We start from the raw sequence: 21,103 nt of genomic DNA on the forward strand, positions 1-21,103 counted from the left end.
TGCCAGTATTGGTGGTCCGGGTGTCGAATGTGATGGTCCCCAGCCTCACATGCTATCTCCTGTTGGTCAGGAAGCTGGTGATCCACTGACAGGTGGAGGTAGGCATCGCGAGTTGAATGAGCTTCTGGTGGAGGATGTTAGGAGCGATGGTATTGAACGCCGAGCTGAAGTCCACAAACAGGATCCTGGTGTACGTCCCTGGGGTGTCCAGGTGTTGCAGGATGTAGGACGGTTGAAGATCCGTGCAAAGGTGGGTGCCAGTTGTTCAGCACAGACTTTCAGGCAGGAGAGGAACACGCCGTCTGGGCCTGGTACCTTCCTGACATTTTGTCTCCGGAACATCTGATCCGCGAGGACCTCCTCCGGGCGCGGCTTCTGTAAGAGAGAGAGTAGATGATAACGATGATGAAGGTGTGGCATGGTTGTACGTTGATTGTGATGCAGGAGGTCCTGTTATGTGGGTGGACCGTTCAAACCTGCAGTAAAACCTGTTTAGCTGGTTTGCAAGCCTTGGGTTCTCCACAGGTTTCTTGAAGCCCGTGATGCTCTGCAGACCTTTCCACACTGTTGAGGGATCAGGATTGGCAGAGAGGTGTCTCTCCAGGCTCTCTCCATAACATCTCTTGGCATTCTATATCTCTTGGTTCAGTGTGTTTGTTCCTGGTCTGCCTGAATAGGTCCTGGTCCCCACTCCTGTAGGCCTCCTCCTTGGCTTTGCGCAGCATCTTGAGGTTTGGTGTAAACCAAGGTTTGTTGTTGTTGTACGTGCAGAAGGTCTTAGTCTTAACACACAAGTCCTCACAAAAGCTGATACATGATGTGACAGTATCGGTGAGTTCATGCAGGTCTGAAGTTGCAGCTTCAAAAACCCCCAAATCGGTGCAGTCAAAGCAGGCTTGGAGGTCCTGCTTTGACTCCACTGTCCACTTCCTCACAGTCCTCACCACGGGCTTAGAAGTTTTTAATTTCTGCCTATAGGTTGGGATCAGATGAACTAGACAGTGGTCCGAGAGTCCTAAAGCTGCACGGGGCACAGAGCGGTATGCGTCCTTTATACCATTATTTTCTAAATTAAACATGAAACCGCAATGGCATTGTACAAGTCAATTCGAGTAATAACAAAAAATACAACATATATACACACACCTGGACAAGTGTTCTGGGCATATCAGACCTGGAGGAGGCCCTGGGGGCAACCCAAGTCACTCTGCAGAGAATGTGTCTCCGAATTGGTTTGTGAATGCCTTGGCATATCTCAGAAGAGCTGTATGAAGTTGCTGGGGAAAAAGAAGTCGAGTCTTCCCTGCTTAAGCTGTTGCCTCTATGATCCGGTCATTGATAAGTGGAAGAAAATGGATAAGTGGATTTAAAAAAAAAAAAAATGGAGAATGTAGGGGAGAACTTGGTTCAGGCATCAACATTTTGATTAGGAACTGAACAGAATACATTCCAAATTGAACAAATTACTTACACCATTTCTGGTCAAAATAATACATTTATGTAGTGATAAGTCAGTAACAAACCCAAGGAATGATTGGTAAAAATGAGAAAGTAACAATTTATTATAATACTGCAGGGTGATTTGAATACTGTGCTTAGTTTGTTAAGCATTTTGTCATATCTATAGTGTAACTGTGTGTTGGTTGTGTATGTATGGAAATGCTTGTGCAGGTGATTCCAGATGTTTCCTGTTCTCCGTGTTCCCCAGACTGAGAGTTCATACAGCGACAGGTTACAATCAACACTTCATGTATCTCAACCAGAATCAGCAGACCATGCCCAACGGACTGGTGAGCCAAAACTTGTCAATGCCTACTGTATTCTAACTTAATGTGGGCCACAGGGTAGAGAAACATTACAAAAATTTCCCCATAGTTTATGAAAGCGTACAGTATCTGTTGTTAGCCAAACTTGGTAGTAAAATTTACAGACAAGCACAGTGCTCTGATTTGAGAAACATTATTTGGTTGCTCTTCATAGAATAAGGTTAATGTTTGAACTTTAAAGGAAAAGCTCACCTCACACCCTCAGTAAATAAGGAACTCGAGTATAAAATGTAATAATAATTAATGAACAATCTCTAAATATAATTAAAGTACAAAACATCATTTTTACACTACACTTACATACCGTATTTTCCGCACCATAAAGCGCTTCGGGTTAAAATGCGCAGATTCAATTCCGGGGGCTTTTCTGTACTTAGTCCACACATAGGACGCACTGCATTATAGGGCGCATGCATGCTATGACTTGAGGTAAGAAAAAAAAAAAAACTACATCACAGGAGCAAGGCAGTCAGTTCTGTTGTACTTTATTTCATGGAGTGTATTGTACTCACATAGTTAATCGATATTAAAGGGCTAGGGACATCCCTTTTTTTTTTCAATTAGAACGGAATTTTATAGAATGTATAAAGTGAACACATTTGCCGCATTGGAAATTAAAAATGGACACCGATTACTAAGAATAAAGCTGAAATGAAATGCCAGTTTATCGATCGGGTCCCGCACGAAGCCAAACTGGCGGCGCCATTACTGTGACGTCACAAGTTGTACATCTGGATGTCAACAAACCCAAACAACAAGGCAGATGATAGCGACAGCTCCGTTTCTAGCGGCAATATTAGCATCATTTTATCTGATTCAGAAACCTCTTTTGACGCAGAATATGATGAATCTAGCAGTTCACTTGGGCTGAGCTGAGCACATTTTCTGAATTGTGCCCCTCCCGTCACTCTGGTTAGGTTGGCATAGTAAAAAGTGCTCTTGGGGGCTTTAGAGTGCCGAGTCGATCTCGGCACATGAAGACATGACATGACCACCTGCAACGTTTGGTTTAGGTTTTATAAGCATTTTTAATTTTGCTTAAATCGCATTTTTTCGTCGAGCTGAGCACGTTTTCTGAATTGTCCCCCTCCCGTCACGCTTCGACATACTTTTCAAAGTCAAAGTCTCCTTTATTGTCAATTCCTCCGCATGTCAAGACACACAAAGAGATCGAAATTACGTTTCTCACTATCCCAGGGTGACAAGACAGCGTTCACAACGCACATACAAGTAAACAACACAGGAAAAATAAAACAAGAAGATGAACAATAAGAGTGATAGCACGCTAGCCGCTCCCGATGCACAGCAGAGTCCGGAAAGATAAGACAGAGTTCACAACGCACATACAAGTAAACAACACAGGAAAATTAAAACAAGAAGATGAACAATAAGAGTGATAGCACGCTAGCCGCTCCCGATGCACAGCAGAGTCCGGAAAGATGACAGTCAACCAGGCCACTGTGAACACGAGCACACAGCAGGCACGCACTGTCCGGTTCGTGGATCCTATCAGGCGAACTCAACCCATCTTGTCGTCCCGCGAACGAACGTACGCCAGGATAATGGAAGGCACGGCTAGGCGAGCTGGGTTGGCCGCAAACCTGGCCCGACATCTCCGCGCTGGCCCCTCTTCTCTTTTTGTTTACATTCACTGAAGCTAAACGCGTACAACTTGAGACGTCATGAGACGTCACTTCCGGCTGGTGGCTCGGTGCAGTCAAACTCGTCTGTGCGGCAAATTTAAATGATATTTTTCAGAGCAACAGCTTCCTTTTCGTTGTTTCGAGCGTCAATTTATATTTATAAGCCCATAAGCTAACTAAAACCGATTTATACATATACCGGTGTCTCTAGCCCTTTAATACGCAAATCCATAAAAAAAACATCCTCCTCTTCTGTATCCAAATTAAACAGTTTGGCAAGTTCGCCCTTAAACATGCCAAGTTCCCTCTCGTCGTTGTCACATTGCCCTTCTGCAATGATCCTGGCTTTCTAGAAAGCCCTAATTGGGCCTCGTAAGCATGTCTCTTTGGGAACGCAGTGGGATACCTCCGTAAGAGTTACGAGAAGTGGCTGGGGAGAGGGAAGTCTGGGCTTCCCTGCTGAAGCTGTTGCCCCTGTGACCCAACTCTGGATCAGCAGTAATAAAGGATGGATGGATGTTTTGGTAATGTTTTCCGTGTTCTTGTTTTTTATCAGGGCATGGGCGGCCAGCACAGGTACTTTGGACTGTGGTTGGATAGTGATTTTGGACATGGTCACAGCCGTGCACAGCCAAAGTGTACAACGTTTGGAAGCCCTCAACTCTCGGCGGATGAGGAGTTCATTGTGGACTCAATGGAAATATGGGCAGTAGGAATAATCTCTGACCTGGAGGAGGTAAGAGCACCTAATTTCCTCATGATGTAAAGGCAAAGAGAATTAGGGATTCTTTCAACGCTCTTTCATAAATAAAAATAAAAATCTATTAAACATCACATACAATGTAGGTATGAACAATAAATAAATATTGATACAAGTTGGTATTTAAAAGCCTTGGCAACAAATTTCATTATGGATTTTTGTGATGCGCAAATATTATGTAATTCACCTTCTGCGTCATGTTTTTATTACGTGAGTCAAGCTATGTCACACGTCATGAGCGCCCGAATTGAGTGGTCAGTGCACACTCATTTAACACCGAAGCCCAGCAATAGAGTAAGTCACTACAGAATTCTACTATACTCTGCTTTGAAGTGAAGCAACGTAATATTAATAAGGCTATCTTGGTGATAGTGTGTCCTAAATTATCTAATTTGACGAGCATGAATTGCTTATTAAGTGAATAACTTGAGAGCGCAGTAGTGTAGTTCACATGACGAGACCAGACATGGGTAAAATGTTTTTAATACGGCCCCACCAAACTTGTCCAACTAAAAAAAAAATCTTAATCATTTAATCATTATATCTTATCATCTGGATATATTACCGTATTGGCCCGAATATAAGACGATGTTTTTTGCATTGAAATAAGACTGAAAAAGTGGGGGTCGTCTTACATTCGGGGTCTAGACATTATACCCACAACAGTAGACACGCCAGATATCTTTAAAGCAAGTGCTGAACTTAACTCCCCAGGCCAAAGCGAACCCCTGTCTCAAAGAAGAAAAATAAAAATAGCTGTTAGAAAGGTTCATATGTTGATGTTAAAATGTTGGAAAGTTACGTCACCGTGCCTTAAGTCTCGCGTGAGTTACCTCAGCTCATCGCGATTGTTGGAGCTTGTGCGCAGCAGTAAGTTAAAGGTTGCTGGTATGGACTGAGTATGTTGCTGTGATCGTGTTCGTCTTTGACACAAAGTGAGTATACACATTTCATTGTTACTACTGTCCACTGTTGTGCCTTTTGTCCGATTGCGGTTTGCTTCGTGTGGGTGCCGTTTAATTGACAGCTCCGCCACGCTCCTTTAAAAGTCAAAGTCAAAGTCAAAGTCAGCTTTATTGTCAATTTCTCCACATGCCAAAGACACACAAAGAAACCGAAATTTCGTTCCCCCCTATCCCACGGTGACAAGACATGGCTCACAACAGACAAACAGTAAACAAGTATAACAAAAGCGTGCTGAATAAATAATGAATAAATAACACAACAATAAATAAATAAATAATTAATTAAGAGGAGCGTAAAAACGCGTACAGCAGACATTCCCGAAAATAGCACAACAGTGCCGCACGCTACGCAGAAGGGGGTAGTGAGTTCAGGGCCCTAACAGCCTGGAGAAAGAAGCTGTTGGCGAGTCTGGTGGTGCGGGAGCGCAGGCTCCTGTACCTCTTCCCAGAGGGCAGAAGGTCAAACAAGGAGTGAGCCGGGTGACTCACATCTCTGGCAATCGAGGTTGCCTTGCGGGCGAGATGGGAGGTGTAAATGTCCTTCAGGGAGGGAAGCGAAGCACCAATAATCTTACCAGCCGTATTCACTATGCGCTGCAGGGCCTTCAAGTTCTGTTCAGTGCAGTTACCACCCCAGACAGCGATGCAACTGGTGAGGACGCTCTCAATGGTGCCACGGTAGAATGTAGACAGGACTGCCTGAGGAGCACATGCACGCCTGAGCTTCCGCAGGAAATACAGGCGGCGCTGAGCTTTCTTTGCCAGTGACGAGGTGTTCGCGGACCAGGAGAGGTCCTCACTGATGTGCACCCCCAGGAACTTGGTGCAGCTCACCCTCTCCACCACAGCACCGTCGATGATCAGCGGCAGGTGTGTTGTGTGACCCTTCCGGAAGTCCACAATGATTTCCTTGGTCTTACTGACGTTCAGCAGGAGGTTGTTGTCCCTGCACCACGTGGTCAGAAGGTCAACTTCCGACCTGTACCGAGTCTCGTCGCCCTTCGTGATGAGACCCACCAGAGTCGTGTCGTCAGCAAACTTCACTATGCGGTTGTCGCTGTAGGTCGCAGTGCAGTCATGCACTTTAAGTTTGCTTTGCATCGTACAAGCAGCGTACACGCATGACTACAGCCGTTACACAGCGACACAGCGACTAACGGTCGCCAGCAAATGTATTTTGTTGTCTCGATGACTTTTGTTTGGTGTGTTGCCGAGAGTATTTCATTTATGGTTATTTAGTATAGCGGAACCGTTACGCGCAGTTAGTTATGTAATGTGTGCCATCTACTAGTGTTGTGTGATGTCAGAAGTTGAGCGTTGACTTACGTGCTGTATTTCTGTCTGTTGCAGAACCACACCACACACACACACACACACGCACACACACACAAATATGCACACGCACACCACACACGCACACCCCCCCACACACTCTTCACACGCTTCATACAATAATCACATACACAAGAATCACATTCACACACCCAAAGACTCACCCATGTACACTACACACACCTGCTCTCAAGACCAAACATGTGCCTATACCCTTTTGCCAGTTTGCTTGTATGCCCCTATGAGCCACAGTGCCTGTTACTTTTTTACCAATAATTCAGTAAAGCAATCAAAACTGAACCACGTCTTCCCTCCTTTTTCTGACCGACACCCGGGGGTGAAAAGAACATAACCATCCGAGCACTCCTCAGGCTACCCAACAATAGCGGTAGCAGTTTGCATTATTTTATTGCATTGTTTTTCCTTATTAAGATTTGTTTCAAGACTACAGTTACAGTTAGACTTCACTTTGATGGTTAATGCAGTTATTGCAATTTTGTTATTTTATCACAGTTTATTTACATTTCAAAAACCAGAAGCCATTCATTTACAAATGTGATTGCACTTGGCTGGCAACCAGTTCAGGGTGTCCCACGCCTACTGCCCGATGAGAGCTGGGATAGGCTCCAGCATGCCCGCGACCCCCGTGGGGACAAAGCGGTACAGAAGATGGATAATATAATATAATATAATATAATATAATATAATATAATATAATATAATATAATATAATATAATATAGCGTATTGGCCCTAATATAAGACGATATTTTTTGCATTGAAATAAGACTGAAAAAGTGGAGGTCGTCTTACATTCGTCTAGACATTATACCCATTCACAACGCTAGATGGCGCCATATATCTTTAAAGCGAATCCTGAACTTAACTCCCCAGGCCAAAGCGAACCCATGTCACGAAGAAGAAAAATAAAAAATAGCGGTAGCACGAAGAAGAAAAATAAAAAATAGCGGTAAGAACGAAAGGAAAGAAAATAAGATAAGAGATAACCCTTCTGACCACGTGGTGCAGGGACAACAACCTCCTGCTGAACGTCAATAAGACCAAGGAAATCGTTGACTTCCGGAAGGGTCACACAACACACCTGCCGCTGATCATCAACGGTGCTGTGGTGGAGAGGGTGAGCTGCACCAAGTTCCTGGGGGTGCACATCAGTGAGGACCTCTCCTGGTCCGCAAACACCTCGTCACTGGCAAAGAAAGCTCAGCGCCGCCTGTACTTCCTGTGGAAGCTCAGGCGCGCATGTGCTCCTCAGGCAGTCTTGTCTACATTCTACCGTGGCACCATTGAGAGCGTCCTCACCAGTTGCATCGCTGTCTGGGGTGGTAACTGCACTGAACAGAACTTGAAGGCCCTGCAGCGCATAGTGAATACGGCTGGTAAGATTATTGGTGCTTCGCTCCCCTCCCTGAAGGACATTTACACCTCCCATCTCGCCCGCAAGGCAACCTCGATTGCCAGAGATGTGAGTCACCCGGCTCACTCTTTGTTTGACCTTCTGCCCTCTGGAAAGAGGTACAGGAGCCTGCGCTCCCGCACCACCAGACTCACCAACAGCTTCTTTCTCCAGGCTGTTAGGGCCCTGAACTCGCTACCCCCTTCTGCGTAGCGTGCGGCACTGTTGCGCTATTTTCGGGAATGTCTGCTGTACGCGCACTTGCTCCTTTTTTTTTTTGCTCCTCTTATTTATTTATTTATTTGTTGTGTTATTTATTCATTATTTATTCAGCACGCTTTTGTTATACTTGTTTACTTGTTTGTCTGTTGTGAGCCATGTCTTGTCACCGTGGGATAGGGGGGAACGAAATTTCGGTTTCTTTGTGTGTCTTTGGGATGTGGAGAAATTGACAATAAAGCTGACTTTGACTTTGACTTTGAACAGAAAATGGAGAAACAGTAGGTTTAGTTACATTTCAAAAAACAAAACCCATTCATTTACAAATGTGATTGCACTTTAGTTTACATGTTTAAATGTTCAGATATTAAGATGTGATAGACAGTTTTTGCATGATTTGAATGAGGCAAAATAATATTTGTTTCAGATGTTCTGTGATTATTTTCTGTATAAAAATTACATTTGGTGTTCAAAAGGTCTTTTTTCAAACTTGAGTCTTGAAAAAGAGGGGGTCGTCTTATAATCAGGGTCGTCTTAGATTCGGGCCAATACGGTAATATAATGTACCGTATTTTTTAGACTATAAGTAGCGTTTTTTTCCATAGTTTGGGTGGGGGGGGCGACCTATACTGAGAAGCGACTTATATGTGAATTTTTCCAAAAATTTTCAAAATTAAAAAAAAAAAGTAAAGTGAAACCGCCATGTAGCAAGGGATTACTATAATTTGAATTTCAAGTGACGTCAGCGGCATGGTGCGGCGCAGCGGTTGTTTACATAAAGGACAAAGATTCGATCACGGGATGACGAAGATGACGAAGGGCCCCACGTACTACCAGCATCATTAGCGGCTTTGTTTGTACGTGACACGGAGGACGAGGATTTAATGATTTGGAGTGACACAGATGGTTTGAAAAACTATTATGGCTTGTACGCACGCCCGGTCCTACTTTACTGAGCTCTCTTTCACCTCCGTGGATGGAAGTCGGGGGCCGGCGCTCCGCCGGGTGGCTGTCCGGGGACGGTGGATGGGGTTCGGACATGGCTTTTACGCACGCCCGGTCCTATTCTATGGAGCTCTCTTCCACCTCCTTGGCTAGAAGTGCCACCTCCGGGGATGGAAGTCGTTACAGTTCAGTAGTTGTTGGCCGGGTGGCTGTCCGGGGACGGTGGGTGGGGCTCGGAGATGGCTTTTACGCACGCCTGGTCCTATTCTATGGAGCTATCTTCCACTTCCGTGGCTGGAAGTGCCACCTCCGGGGATGGAAGTCTACGCCGCCACACGCCTGGAAGTCGACGCCGGTGCTTGGAGCCGTGTGGCGGTGAACTAATTATGTTATAGTTATTTGATATATTTTATTTCGTGTAGCAACTTGTATATGTTGTTATCGTTACAGTGCAGTAGTTGTTGGATGATGGACAGAGAGCACAGCTTCACGGCAACCGGGAGAATGCGCCGTGCAACATTCTTGGACGTCATTGGATGGATCAACAAAGCATGGGCTTCAGTGAAACCCGAAACCCTTCTGTCAGGATTCAGAAAATTGTCGTTGTTGGCTCATTGAGTTCGTTTTGTTAAATAAAGACCCGGTTACCAAACCCACGTCTTGCCTGGTACTTTGGTTACGCTACAATATAGGTATATAGTACGTCAATCTGTGGAGTAATTGGAGCCGCAACTGACGAGTCGGACGTCAGCGGTGCATGGAATTCCGGAGTCAACAGCTGTTTTTTTTTTTTTTTTTAAGTGACAGAGCGGATGAAGATTTCGATGGATTTAATGATTTCGAGTGACATGGATGGTTCGATAAAATTGTTGTTTATATTATAGTTTTATATAAAGTTTATATATAATTATATGGGCCTGTGGAATAATTTGAACTGCAACTGACGACGAGTCCGACCTCAGCGGCACCCTGCACACTCGGCGTTGTTTGCACAAAGGACGAAGAATTCGATGGATTTAATGATTTGGGGTGACACAGATGGTTTGATAAACGTGTTCTTTGTTGTAGTTAATTTAATCACTATTAATGTTACGTCAGGTCCGTTCTCAGCTTCTCGTTTGTGTTTATGTCACATTACTATACCGTATCATTTAGCCTGTTGTTCCTGGTTCATGTCCGTTCTTGGTGTTGGATTTTGTCAAATTTCTCCCAAAAGTGCGACTTATACTCCGGTGCGACTTATATATGTTTTTTGCCCCTTTATTGCGCATTTTATGGCTGGTGCGACTTATACTCCGGTGCGAAAAATACGGTATGTAGGATTATTTTTATTGAGACTGATAATTCGAGATAATTAGTTTTTGCTCAAACGAGCGCTTCTTTGTATTTCAGCAGGATGTCACACCATGCTAGACGGTCAGGGAGGAGTAACTAGACTTGTTGTCTACGACCTCAGTAGAAAGTGCGTCAGTGTATGTTATAGAACTATGCAAAATGTGACGCACTTGACTAAACCAAGAGCTATGTGTATTATGCGAGTCTAGCCTATCGCTAGTCAACTTTAACTTTACAGACTCAAAAAGATGGCATGGAAAACTTTCTTTTATCATCCAAATGTAATAATTGAATGAACAAATGAACAAAAATAATTTAAAAAACAGATCTGGTTTATTACCGTATTTTTCGGACTAAAACTTGCTCCGGGATATAGGTTGCATTAGCTATAAAATGCACAATAACGTGAAAAAAAACATAAATAAGTCACTTCGGAGTATAAGTCGCATTTTGGGGGAAATTTATTCGACAAAATCCAATACCAAGAACAGACATGAACGAGAAGCAGCAGGCTAAACGATAGGTATGCTAACGTGACATAAACACAAACAAAGAGCTGAGAACGGGCCTGACATAACATTCAGAGTTATTCAAATAACTATTACATAAATAACACATTTATAAAACCATCTGTGTCACTCCAGTTCATTAAATCTATCGATCATCCTTTATGTCAACAATGCCGGCCGGGTGCACGCCGCTGACGGCGGTTGCATTTCAAAATATTCCACAGGCCCATATAACGATATATAAACTATATATCAATTAACTATTATATAAGCAATAATATTATCAAACCATCTGTGTCTCTCCAAATCATTAAATCCATCGATCAAATTCCTCGTCCTTTGTCAACAACGCTGCGCGTGCGCCCTGACATCAGCCTCGTCGTTATTCCACAGATCTAGTATATAACTATATTGTAGCGTTAACAAAGTACAAGGAAAGACGTGGGTTTGGTAAACGGCTCTTTATTTAACGAAACAAGAGTTCAACGAGCCAACAACTACTGAACTGTAACGATAACAACATATACAGGTTGCTACACGAAATAAAATATATCAAATAACTATAACATAATTAGTTCACCGCCACACGGCCCCAAGCACCGGCGTCGACTTCCAGGCGTGTGGCGGCGTAGACTTCCATTCCCGGAGGTAGCACTTCCAGCCACGGAAGTGGAAGATAGCTCCATAGAATAGGACCAGGTGTGCGTAAAAGCCATCTCCGAGCCCCATCCACCGTCCCCTGACAGCCACCCGGCCAACAACTACTGAACTGTAACGATAAAAACATATACAAGTTGCTACACGAAATAAAATATATCACATAACTATAACAAATAGTTGACCGCCACACGGCCCCAAGCACCGGCGTCGACTTCCAGGCCTGTGGCGGCGTTGACTTCCATCCCCGGAGGTGGCACTTCCAGCCAAGGAGGTGGACGAGAGCTCCATAGAATAGGACCGGGCGTGCGTAAAAGCCATGTCCAAGCCCCATCCACCGTCCCCGGACAGCCACCCGGGAGAGCGCCGGCCCCTGACTTACATCCACGGAAGTGAAAGAGAGCTCCGTAGAGTAGGACCGGGCGTGCGGTAAACCCATAATAACTTTTCAAACCTTCTGTGTCACTCCAAATCATTAAATCCTTCAAACTCTTCGTCCTCCGTGTCACTTACAAACAAAGCCGCTAATGATGCCGGTAGTACGTGGGGCTCTTCGTCCTCTTCATCATCCCGTGATCGAATCTTTGTCCTTTTCTTTAAACAACCGCCGCGCTGCTGACGTCACTTGAAATTCAAATTACAGTAATCCTTTGCTCCTTCGCAGTTCGTTTAGCGCGGTTTCACTTTTTTCTTTTAAATTTTGAAAATTTGTGAAAAAATTCACATATAAGTCGCTCCTCCGTGAACGCGATTTATAGTCAGAAAAATACGGTAATGGTGGTCGACAAAACAGTGCCAAACTTAAAGCGAATGAATGAACATAAACAAGTCGCTGTGGCAGGGTTTGCTGCTGCAAAGCTAACAACATTTAGACAAAAAAATACTGGCAATACTGTTTTTGAATAGCCAGTCTGAAATCGTGAGAGGAAAATCAGTTATTTTCTTTCCCTGATATATACATAAACACAAAAATCTGAAGACATGGAGCTTGCCTCTTAAAGAATACCGGCGGGTGGCGACTTACCTCGTTTTGCCTCTGCAAGTTAGACAAAGTATGACGCGGTGTCATATTTGTCTTCTTACAGAATCTGCACGCTGCTTCATATTTCAATTTTTAGAAGACGTTGTGGCCAATGCCCAGCTGTTGACTGACATGACTGAAAGAAAAATACTTATGCTTTGGTGCTCATGGTCAGGTTAATTTGCTATTTTGATAATCAGAAACATTCTAAATTTCTTTTGAATTCAAATAAAAAAAATCAGTCAATGTGTGCTGACGCTAAGAAAAGAAAAGTTGACAATTAGTGTGGTGTTTTCAACAAGACATGGACTGCCAATTATTTCTTTACAGAAATGAAAGGTAAAGCCGTGTGCCTGATTTGTGGTACACAGGTCGTTGTGTTTAAATAATATAATTTGAGTCGCCACTACATGACCAAGCATGAGGAAAAAAGCATGATAAAGAGCGCGCAACAGAGGCTGATGCATCGTTAGCAAAACTGCAAGCCCAACAAGGACTTTTTTATCAAACTTCACACCCTCAGAGATGCAGCGGTCAGGACAAGTTTTGTCATTTCCCACAAAATTGCCAGAAAAAGTATGCCGTTTACTGACGGAGAGTTTATTAAGTAGTGCTTATTGGACTCTGTTGCACTGATATGCCCGGAGAAAAAGAGCGCATTTGAGAATATGTCACTCTCCCGACGTACCGTAACAAGGCGGGTTGAGGACACATTGATGTGTTTCTATAAATGTGTTGTAATTCACAGTTTGAGGAAAAGTTAAAGAAGTTAAGAATAAATTGTACTGATTAATGATTTTTTTTATATTTGACCTATACACCACAATCTCACATAGTTTAATATAAATATAAACAGAATAATTGTATTCTTCTAATTACCAGTACCAGCTATATAAAATAAATAATTTTAGCGCATTTTACGATGGAAGAAAATTGAGCAGGTTTAAGTTATCGTTGGTGTGGCCCTCTAGCACAACTTAGGTTTTTCATGTGGCCCCTTGTAAAAATGAATTGCCCCACTCCTGCTATAGAGCATTGTAGTGGTTAACTGTGACCACTTGATAGCAGAGTTGCTCTTGCTGACTCATAAAGAGGTGATCTGCCAGCCCAAATGGAAGAACAGTGAGTAGTAGTGGAGTTTTCGAGGAAGAAGTCCGAGAGTGAGAGAACATGGCAAAACGCAAGCGATCAGCTTTCAAGCAGCTTCCAAGTGAGGAAACTAGTACTCGTTGTAAGCAAAGAGGAAGAGCAACACGATGGAGTGAAATTTAGAAGAAGTGGCTGTGAGTATGCGACAGACAAGGACATCCACTTCAAAAGCCACCGCAGGTTTGGGCATAGTTCGGATGAATCGATGTCATCTGACAAATATTCTGATGCGCGATACAGCAACGCACAAATTACATACCTTGTAAATAGCAAAACACGCACACGCATGTGAGCACACGCATGTGAGCACACGCACAAACATCTCTGTAAATAGCCCAAAATTTGTAAATACCGTTTCAAATGTGAAAATGTTGGTTTGTGCACTTTATCTTACATGTAAATAAATGTTTTTGCCATCAAAAACACATTCTCATTATTTTTGTTCATGTTTTATAGAAGACAAGGGCTGTTGAGATGTTTGAGATTTCACTAAACCAAAAAATAGTGTCAAAGTCACAGTTGTGCAGAAAATACATCTTACACAAAATCCAAAATTTCTCCTTATTTTGTCTGAGATTGCTGAATTGAGTGAAACCAAGCTATTTTCAAATAGTGATAAATATAGAACGGTATTAGGTAGACTCATACTTTTAATCATACTTCTATCCATCCACCCATCTTCTTCCGCTTATCCGGGGTCGGGTCGCGGGGGCAGCAGTCTTAGGAGGGACTCCCAGACTTCTCTCTCCCCAGCCACTTCACCCAACTCATCCTGGGGGATCCCAAGACGTTCCCAGGCCAGCTGAGAGACATAGTCTCTCCAGCGCGTCCTGGGTCGTCCCTGGGGTCTCCTACCGGCGGGACATGCCCGGAACACCTCCCCAGGGAGGCGTCCAGGAGGCATCCTGATGAGATGCCCGAGCCACCTCATCTGGCTCCTCTCATCGTGGAGGCGTAGCGACTCTACTCCGAGTCTCTCCCGGATGACCGAGCTTCTCACCCTATCTCTAAGGGAGAGCCCGGACATCCTGCGGAGAAAACTCATTTCGGCCGCTTGTATCCGGGATCTCGTTCTTTCGGTCACGACCCATAGCTCGTGACCATAGGTGAGGGTAGGAGCGTAAATCGACTGGTAAATTGAGAGCTTTGCCTTTTGGCTCAGCTCTCTCTTTACCACGAGGGACCGGTACAGAGTCCGCATTACTGTCGACGCTGCACCGATCCGCCTGTCGATCTCGCGCTCACTCGTGAACAAGACCCCAAGATACTTGAACTCCTCCACTTGGGGCAGGATCTCATCCCCGATCCGGAGAGGACATTCCACCCTTTTCCGACCGAGGAACATGGACTCGGATTTGGAGGTGCTGACCCTCATCCTGACCCCTTCACACTCGGCTGCGAGCCGCTCCAGTGAGAGCTGGAGATCACGGCCTGAAGAAGCCAACAGCACCACACCGTCTGCAAAAAGCAGAGACGCGATGCTGAGGTCCCCAAACCGGACACCCTCAACGCCTCAGCTGCACCTAGAAATTCTGTTCATAAAAATTATGTAACAGAATCGATGACAAAGGGCAGCCTTGGCGGAGTCCAACCCTCACTGGGAACGAATCCGACTTACTGCCGGAAATGCGGACCAAATTCTGGCATCGGTGATACAGGGACCGAACCGCCCTTATCAGTTGGCTCGGCACCCCGTACTCCCGAAGCACCCTCCACAGAACCTCTCGAAGAACACGGTCGAACGCCTTCTCCAAGTCCACAAAACACGTGGACTGGTTGGGCGAACTCCCATGCCCCCTCGAGGATCCTACCGAGGGTGTAGAGCTGGTCCACTGTTCCACGGCCAGGACAAAAGACACAATGCTCCTCCTGAATCCGAGGTTTGACCTCCCGACGGACCCTCCTCTCCAGCACCTCGGAATAGACCTTACCAGGAAGGCTGAGGAGTGTGATTCCCCTGTAATTGGAACACACCTTCCAGACCCCCTTCTTAGATTTTCAAGATGGCGGCGCGTGCACACGCAGCGGCCACTTTCTGTCCCGTCAGTACGGTGATTTCTTCGTCTAATGAGTGTTCGTCCGACAGTCTTGTGTGTTCGTCTCGTCCGTGCTACAAGTACAGCAGGCAGGTTCTGCTTGACATCGGCAGAAGTGGGTTTTGCGGCGTTCTGGACTTTGAAGCGTCGACATTAAAGGCGCTCGGACTGCTACGTCCTGATCCGTCGCCGGCCTCACCCGCTATTCCTCCCCCGGTTGGGAGTCGTCGGAAACGGTGTGCGAGGAAGCAGAAGAGGGGCAAGCGCGGAGGCGTCCGGGCCAGGCTGGCGGCCAACCCAGCGCGACCGGCGGTGCCCTCCATTCTTCTGGCGAATGTTCGATCGCTGGACAACAAAATGGATTACGTTCGCCTGCTGAGGTCTACGAACCGGACGGTGCGGAACTGCTGTGTGCTCGTGTTCACCGAGACCTGGTTGAGTGACAACATTCCGGACTCTGCGGTGCATCTGGAGCGGCTAGCGTGCTATCGGGCGGACCGTGCCATTGTACGAGGGGGAAAGTCGCGAGGAGGTGGAATATGCGTCTACATCCGAGAAGAATGGTGCCGGGACTCTGTGATGGTATGTAAGCACTGCTCGCCGCTTGTGGAGTTTGTGATCATTAAGTGCCGTCCTTTTTATCTGCCGAGGGAATTTACCGCGATTCTGCTAGTCGCGGTATACATCCCGCCTTCCAACATCGAGGGAGACAGGACCGCGGCGCTTGGCGAACTGTACCAGGCCGTCAGTGAACAGCAAACGGCGCACCCTGACGGTTTCACCATCTTCGCTGGAGACTTCAATCATGCCAACCTGAAGTCTGTTTTCCCGAGGCTTCACCAGCATGTTCCTTTTCCGACACGTGGAGACAGCTTCCTGGACCTGGTCTACTCGGCGCAAAAGGGAGCCTTCAAAGCCACCCCCCTCCCCCATCTGGGGCTTTCTGACCATCTCACCGTTTTGCTTTTGCCCGCATACAGACAATTGGTAAAGGCGTCCAGGCCGGTTCGGAGGCAGGTTCGAGTGTGGCCTGAGGGTGCCTCCGATGCACTTCGTGACTGCTTCGACACCACTGACTGGGACTTGTTTAAGCAGGCAGCCACCTACAACGATTGGACGGACATAGAGGAATATACTGACTCTGTTACCTCTTACATCACGAAGTGCATCGATGATGTGACTTGCTCGAAATCCGTCGTCACTCGCGCGAACTGGAAGCCGTGGCTGACGGGGGCTGTCCTCAGACTGTTGAGGGCCAGGGACAAGGCTTTCAGAGCAGGGGATGAGGCTGGCTTGAGGACGGCGAGGGCCGACCTGTCCCGAGGCATCAAAGAAGCGAAGAAGGCGTTCTCGTGCAAGGTCTCCACCCATTTCAAGGACAGCAAGGACGCACGTAGCCTTTGGCGGGGCATTCAGACCATCACAGACTACAAGCCCGCGCCGAGGAGCTGTGAGGGCGACGTCCGCCTGCTGAACGATCTGAACCGCTTCTTTGCTCGCTTCGACGCCCAGAACAGCACTTGCCCGCTGAAGACCACTCCCCCCCCACACGAGCAGCCCCTGCGCCTCTCTGCCGACGGTGTGAGGAGGGCGCTTGCCGCTATTGACACCCGTAAGGCGGCGGGCCCTGACAACATCCCGGGTCGAGCGCTGAAGGACTGCGCTGGGGAGCTGTCGGGTGTCTTCACAGACATCTTTAACGTTTCCCTGCAGCAGGCCATCGTCCCCTCGTGTTTCAAGGCTGCCACCATCGTTCCTGTGCCGAAGAAACCTGCACCGTCCTGCTTCAATGACTACCGCCCTGTGGCACTGACGCCCATCATCATGAAGTGCTTTGAGCGGCTGGTCTTGGAGCACATCAAGTCCGTTCTCCCCCCCACCATTGACCCTTTCCAGTTTGCGTACCGTGCCAAGCGGTCCTCTGAGGATGCCATCTGCTCTGCCCTCCACTCGGCCCTCACCCACCTGGAGAGAAAGGACTCATATGTGAGGTTGCTGTTTGTGGACTTCAGCTCTGCCTTCAACACCATTGTGCCGCAGCGACTCATCTCCAAACTCGACGAGCTGGGCCTCAGTACCTCCCTCTGCAACTGGATACTGGACTTCCTCTGTCAGAGGCCTCAGGTGGTGCGTGTTGGCGACAAAATCTCCGCCAGCATCACGCGAGCACGGGGGCCCCCCAGGGCTGCGTGCTCAGTCCATTGCTCTTCACCCTGCTGACGCATGACTGCAATGCGACCTACAGCGACAACCGCATAGTGAAGTTTGCTGACGACACGACTCTGGTGGGTCTCATCACGAAGGGCGACGAGACTCGGTACAGGTCGGAAGTTGACCTTCTGACCACGTGGTGCAGGGACAACAACCTCCTGCTGAACGTCAGTAAGACCAAGGAAATCATTGTGGACTTCCGGAAGGGTCACACAACACACCTGCCGCTGATCATCGACGGTGCTGTGGTGGAGAGGGTGAGCTGCACCAAGTTCCTGGGGGTGCACATCAGTGAGGACCTCTCCTGGTCCGCGAACACCTCGTCACTGGCAAAGAAAGCTCAGCGCCGCCTGTATTTCCTGCGGAAGCTCAGGCGTGCATGTGCTCCTCAGGCAGTCCTGTCTACATTCTACCGTGGCACCATTGAGAGCGTCCTCACCAGTTGCATCGCTGTCTGGGGTGGTAACTGCACTGAACAGAACTTGAAGGCCCTGCAGCGCATAGTGAATACGGCTGGTAAGATTATTGGTGCTTCGCTTCCCTCCCTGAAGGACATTTACACCTCCCATCTCGCCCGCAAGGCAACCTCGATTGCCAGAGATGTGAGTCACCCGGCTCACTCCTTGTTTGACCTTCTGCCCTCTGGGAAGAGGTACAGGAGCCTGCGCTCCCGCACCACCAGACTCGGCAACAGCTTCTTTCTCCAGGCTGTTAGGGCCCTGAACTCGCTACCCCCTTCTGCGTAGCGTGCGGCACTGTTGCGCTATTTTCGGGAATGTCTGCTGTACGCGTTTTTACGCTCCTCTTAATTAATTATTTATTTATTTATTGTTGTGTTATTTATTCATTATTTATTCAGCACGCTTTTGTTATACTTGTTTACTGTTTGTCTGTTGTGAGCCATGTCTTGTCACCGTGGGATAGGGGGGAACGAAATTTCGGTTTCTTTGTGTGTCTTTGGCATGTGGAGAAATTGACAATAAAGCTGACTTTGACTTTGACTTTAAAGAGGGGAACCACCACCCCAGTCTGCCAATCCAGATGCACCGTCCCCGATGTCCACGCAATGTTGTAGAGGCGTGTCAGCCATATCAGCCCCACAACATCCAGAGACTTTAAGAACTCCGGGCTGATCTCATCCACCCCCGGAGCCTTGCCATCGAGGAGTTTTTTAACTACCTCAGTGACTTCGACCCCAGAGATTGAAGAGTCTGCCTCAGAGTCTCCAGGCCCTGCTTCCACAATGGAAGGCATGTTGGTGGAATTGAGGTCTTTGAAGTATTCTCACCACCGACTCACGACGTCCCGAGTCAAGGTCAGCAGCACGCCATCTCCACTGTAAACAGTGTTGACGGTGCACTGCTTCCCCCTCCTGAGGCGCCGGATGGTGGACCAGAATTTCCTCGAAGCCGTCCGGAAGTCATTCTCCATGGCCTCGCCAAACTCCTCCCACGCCCGGGTTTTTGCCTCAGCAACCGCCAAAGCCGCGTTCCGCTTGGCCATCCAGTACCTGTCAGCTGCCTCCGGAGTCCCGCAGGCCAAACGGCCCAATAGGACTCCTTCTTCAGCTTGACGGCATCCCTTGCCGCCGGTGTTCACCAGTGGGTTCGGGGATTGCCGCCACGATGGGCACCAACGACCTTACAGCCACAGCTCCGGTCGGCTGCCTCAACAATAGAGGCGCGGAACATGGTCCACTCCGACTCAATGTCCCCCGCCACCCCTGGGACGTGGGAAAAGCTCTGCCAGAGGTGGGAGTTGAAGCTCTTTCTGACGTGATTCTGCCAGACGTTCCCAGCAAACCCTCACAGAGCATTTGGGTCTGCCAGGTCGAACCGGTATCTTCCCCCACCATCGGAGCCAACCCACCACCAGGTGGTGATCAGTTGACAGCTCCCCGAGTGTCCAGAAAATGCGGACACAAATCCGATGACACGACTACAACGTCGATTATCGAACTGCGGCCTAGGGTGTACTGGTGCCAAGTGCACACATGGACACCCTTATGCTTGAACATGGTGCTCATCATTGACAATCCGTGTTGAGCACAGAATTCCAATAATAGAACACCGCTCGGGTTCAGATCGGGGGGGGGCGTTCCTCCCAATCACACCCTCCCAGGTCTCACTGTTATTGCCCACGTGAGCATTCTAGTCACCGAGTAAAACAATGGCGTCCCCAGAAGGAGCGCTCGCCAGCACTTCCTCCAGGGACTCCAAGAAGGGTGGGTACTTGAGCTGCCGTTTGGTGCATAGACACAAACAAGAGTCAGGACCCGTCCCCCCACCCGAAGGCGGAGGGAGGCTACCCTCTTGTTCACCGGGGTGAACCCCAATGTGCAGGTGCCCAGCTGGGGGGGCAATAAGTATACCCACACCTGCTCGACGCCTCTCACCGTGGGTAACTCCAGAGTGGAAGAGAGTCCAGCCCCTCTCGAGAGCGCTTGTACCGGAACCCAAACTGTGTGTGGAGGCAAGTCCGACTATATTTAGTCTGAACTTTTCTGCCTCGCACACCGGCTCGGGCTCCTTTCCAGCCAGAGACGTGACATTCCATGTCCCAAGAGCCAGCTTCTGCAGCCGGGGACCGGACCGCCAAGGTCCCTGCGTTTTGGCCGCCGCCCAGCTCACAATGCACCCGACCCCTTTGGCCCCTCCCATGGCCGGGCCCCATGGGCGAAGGCCCTGCCACCAGACGCTCGCCTTCAAGCCCCACCTCCAGGCCTGGCTTCAGAGGGGGGCCCCGGTGACCCGCGTCCGGGCGAGGGAAATCTGAGTCCATATGTCTTTTTCGTCATAAGGGGCATTTTATATCATACTTCTAATAAAAAAAAGACTCTAAACTTTCATTTTGTACTATTCATGCTTACATAGCCATAGCACACAATATTCTGTCGGCCTTGAAAGATGAGTGAAAATGCTTGAAATTGGCTCGGATTTCAGGGGTTGGCTAATAACGCATTGAAAGACTACTTGTTTGTTTTCATTTTTAAATCCTTTTTGTTCGTAAATCTAATAGTGTAACAATTGATAACAGTAATATAGAGAAAACAAGCGGTGTAGGACCAGTTAAGTTCTTGTAC

At 47.4% G+C, this 21,103-nt stretch overlaps 1 protein-coding gene across 12 annotated transcripts in view; it reads left to right on the plus strand.

The window, feature by feature from the left end:
• meak7 (MTOR associated protein, eak-7 homolog) overlaps nucleotides 1-21,103 on the plus strand; it is a 93,576-nt gene that overhangs the window by 37,626 nt on the left and 34,847 nt on the right. For 9 of the 12 annotated variants that reach the window (XM_088379333.1, XM_088379334.1, XM_088379335.1 and 6 more), the window contains 2 exons: nucleotides 1,672-1,790; nucleotides 4,026-4,205. In XM_088379333.1, coding sequence (XP_088235459.1) covers nucleotides 1,672-1,790; nucleotides 4,026-4,205 — 299 coding nt within the window. Of the gene's footprint in view, nucleotides 1-1,671; nucleotides 1,791-4,025; nucleotides 4,206-5,794; nucleotides 6,639-9,553; nucleotides 10,172-12,689; nucleotides 13,419-21,103 lie in introns of those variants that run through there. The other 3 variants (XM_088379337.1, XM_088379331.1, XM_088379332.1) reach the window with 3 other exon arrangements.

Source organism: Syngnathus floridae, chromosome 6, assembly GCF_059516105.1.
Source record: "Syngnathus floridae isolate MCC-2025c chromosome 6, RoL_Sflo_1.0, whole genome shotgun sequence".
NCBI classification, from domain to species: Eukaryota; Metazoa; Chordata; class Actinopteri; order Syngnathiformes; family Syngnathidae; genus Syngnathus; species Syngnathus floridae.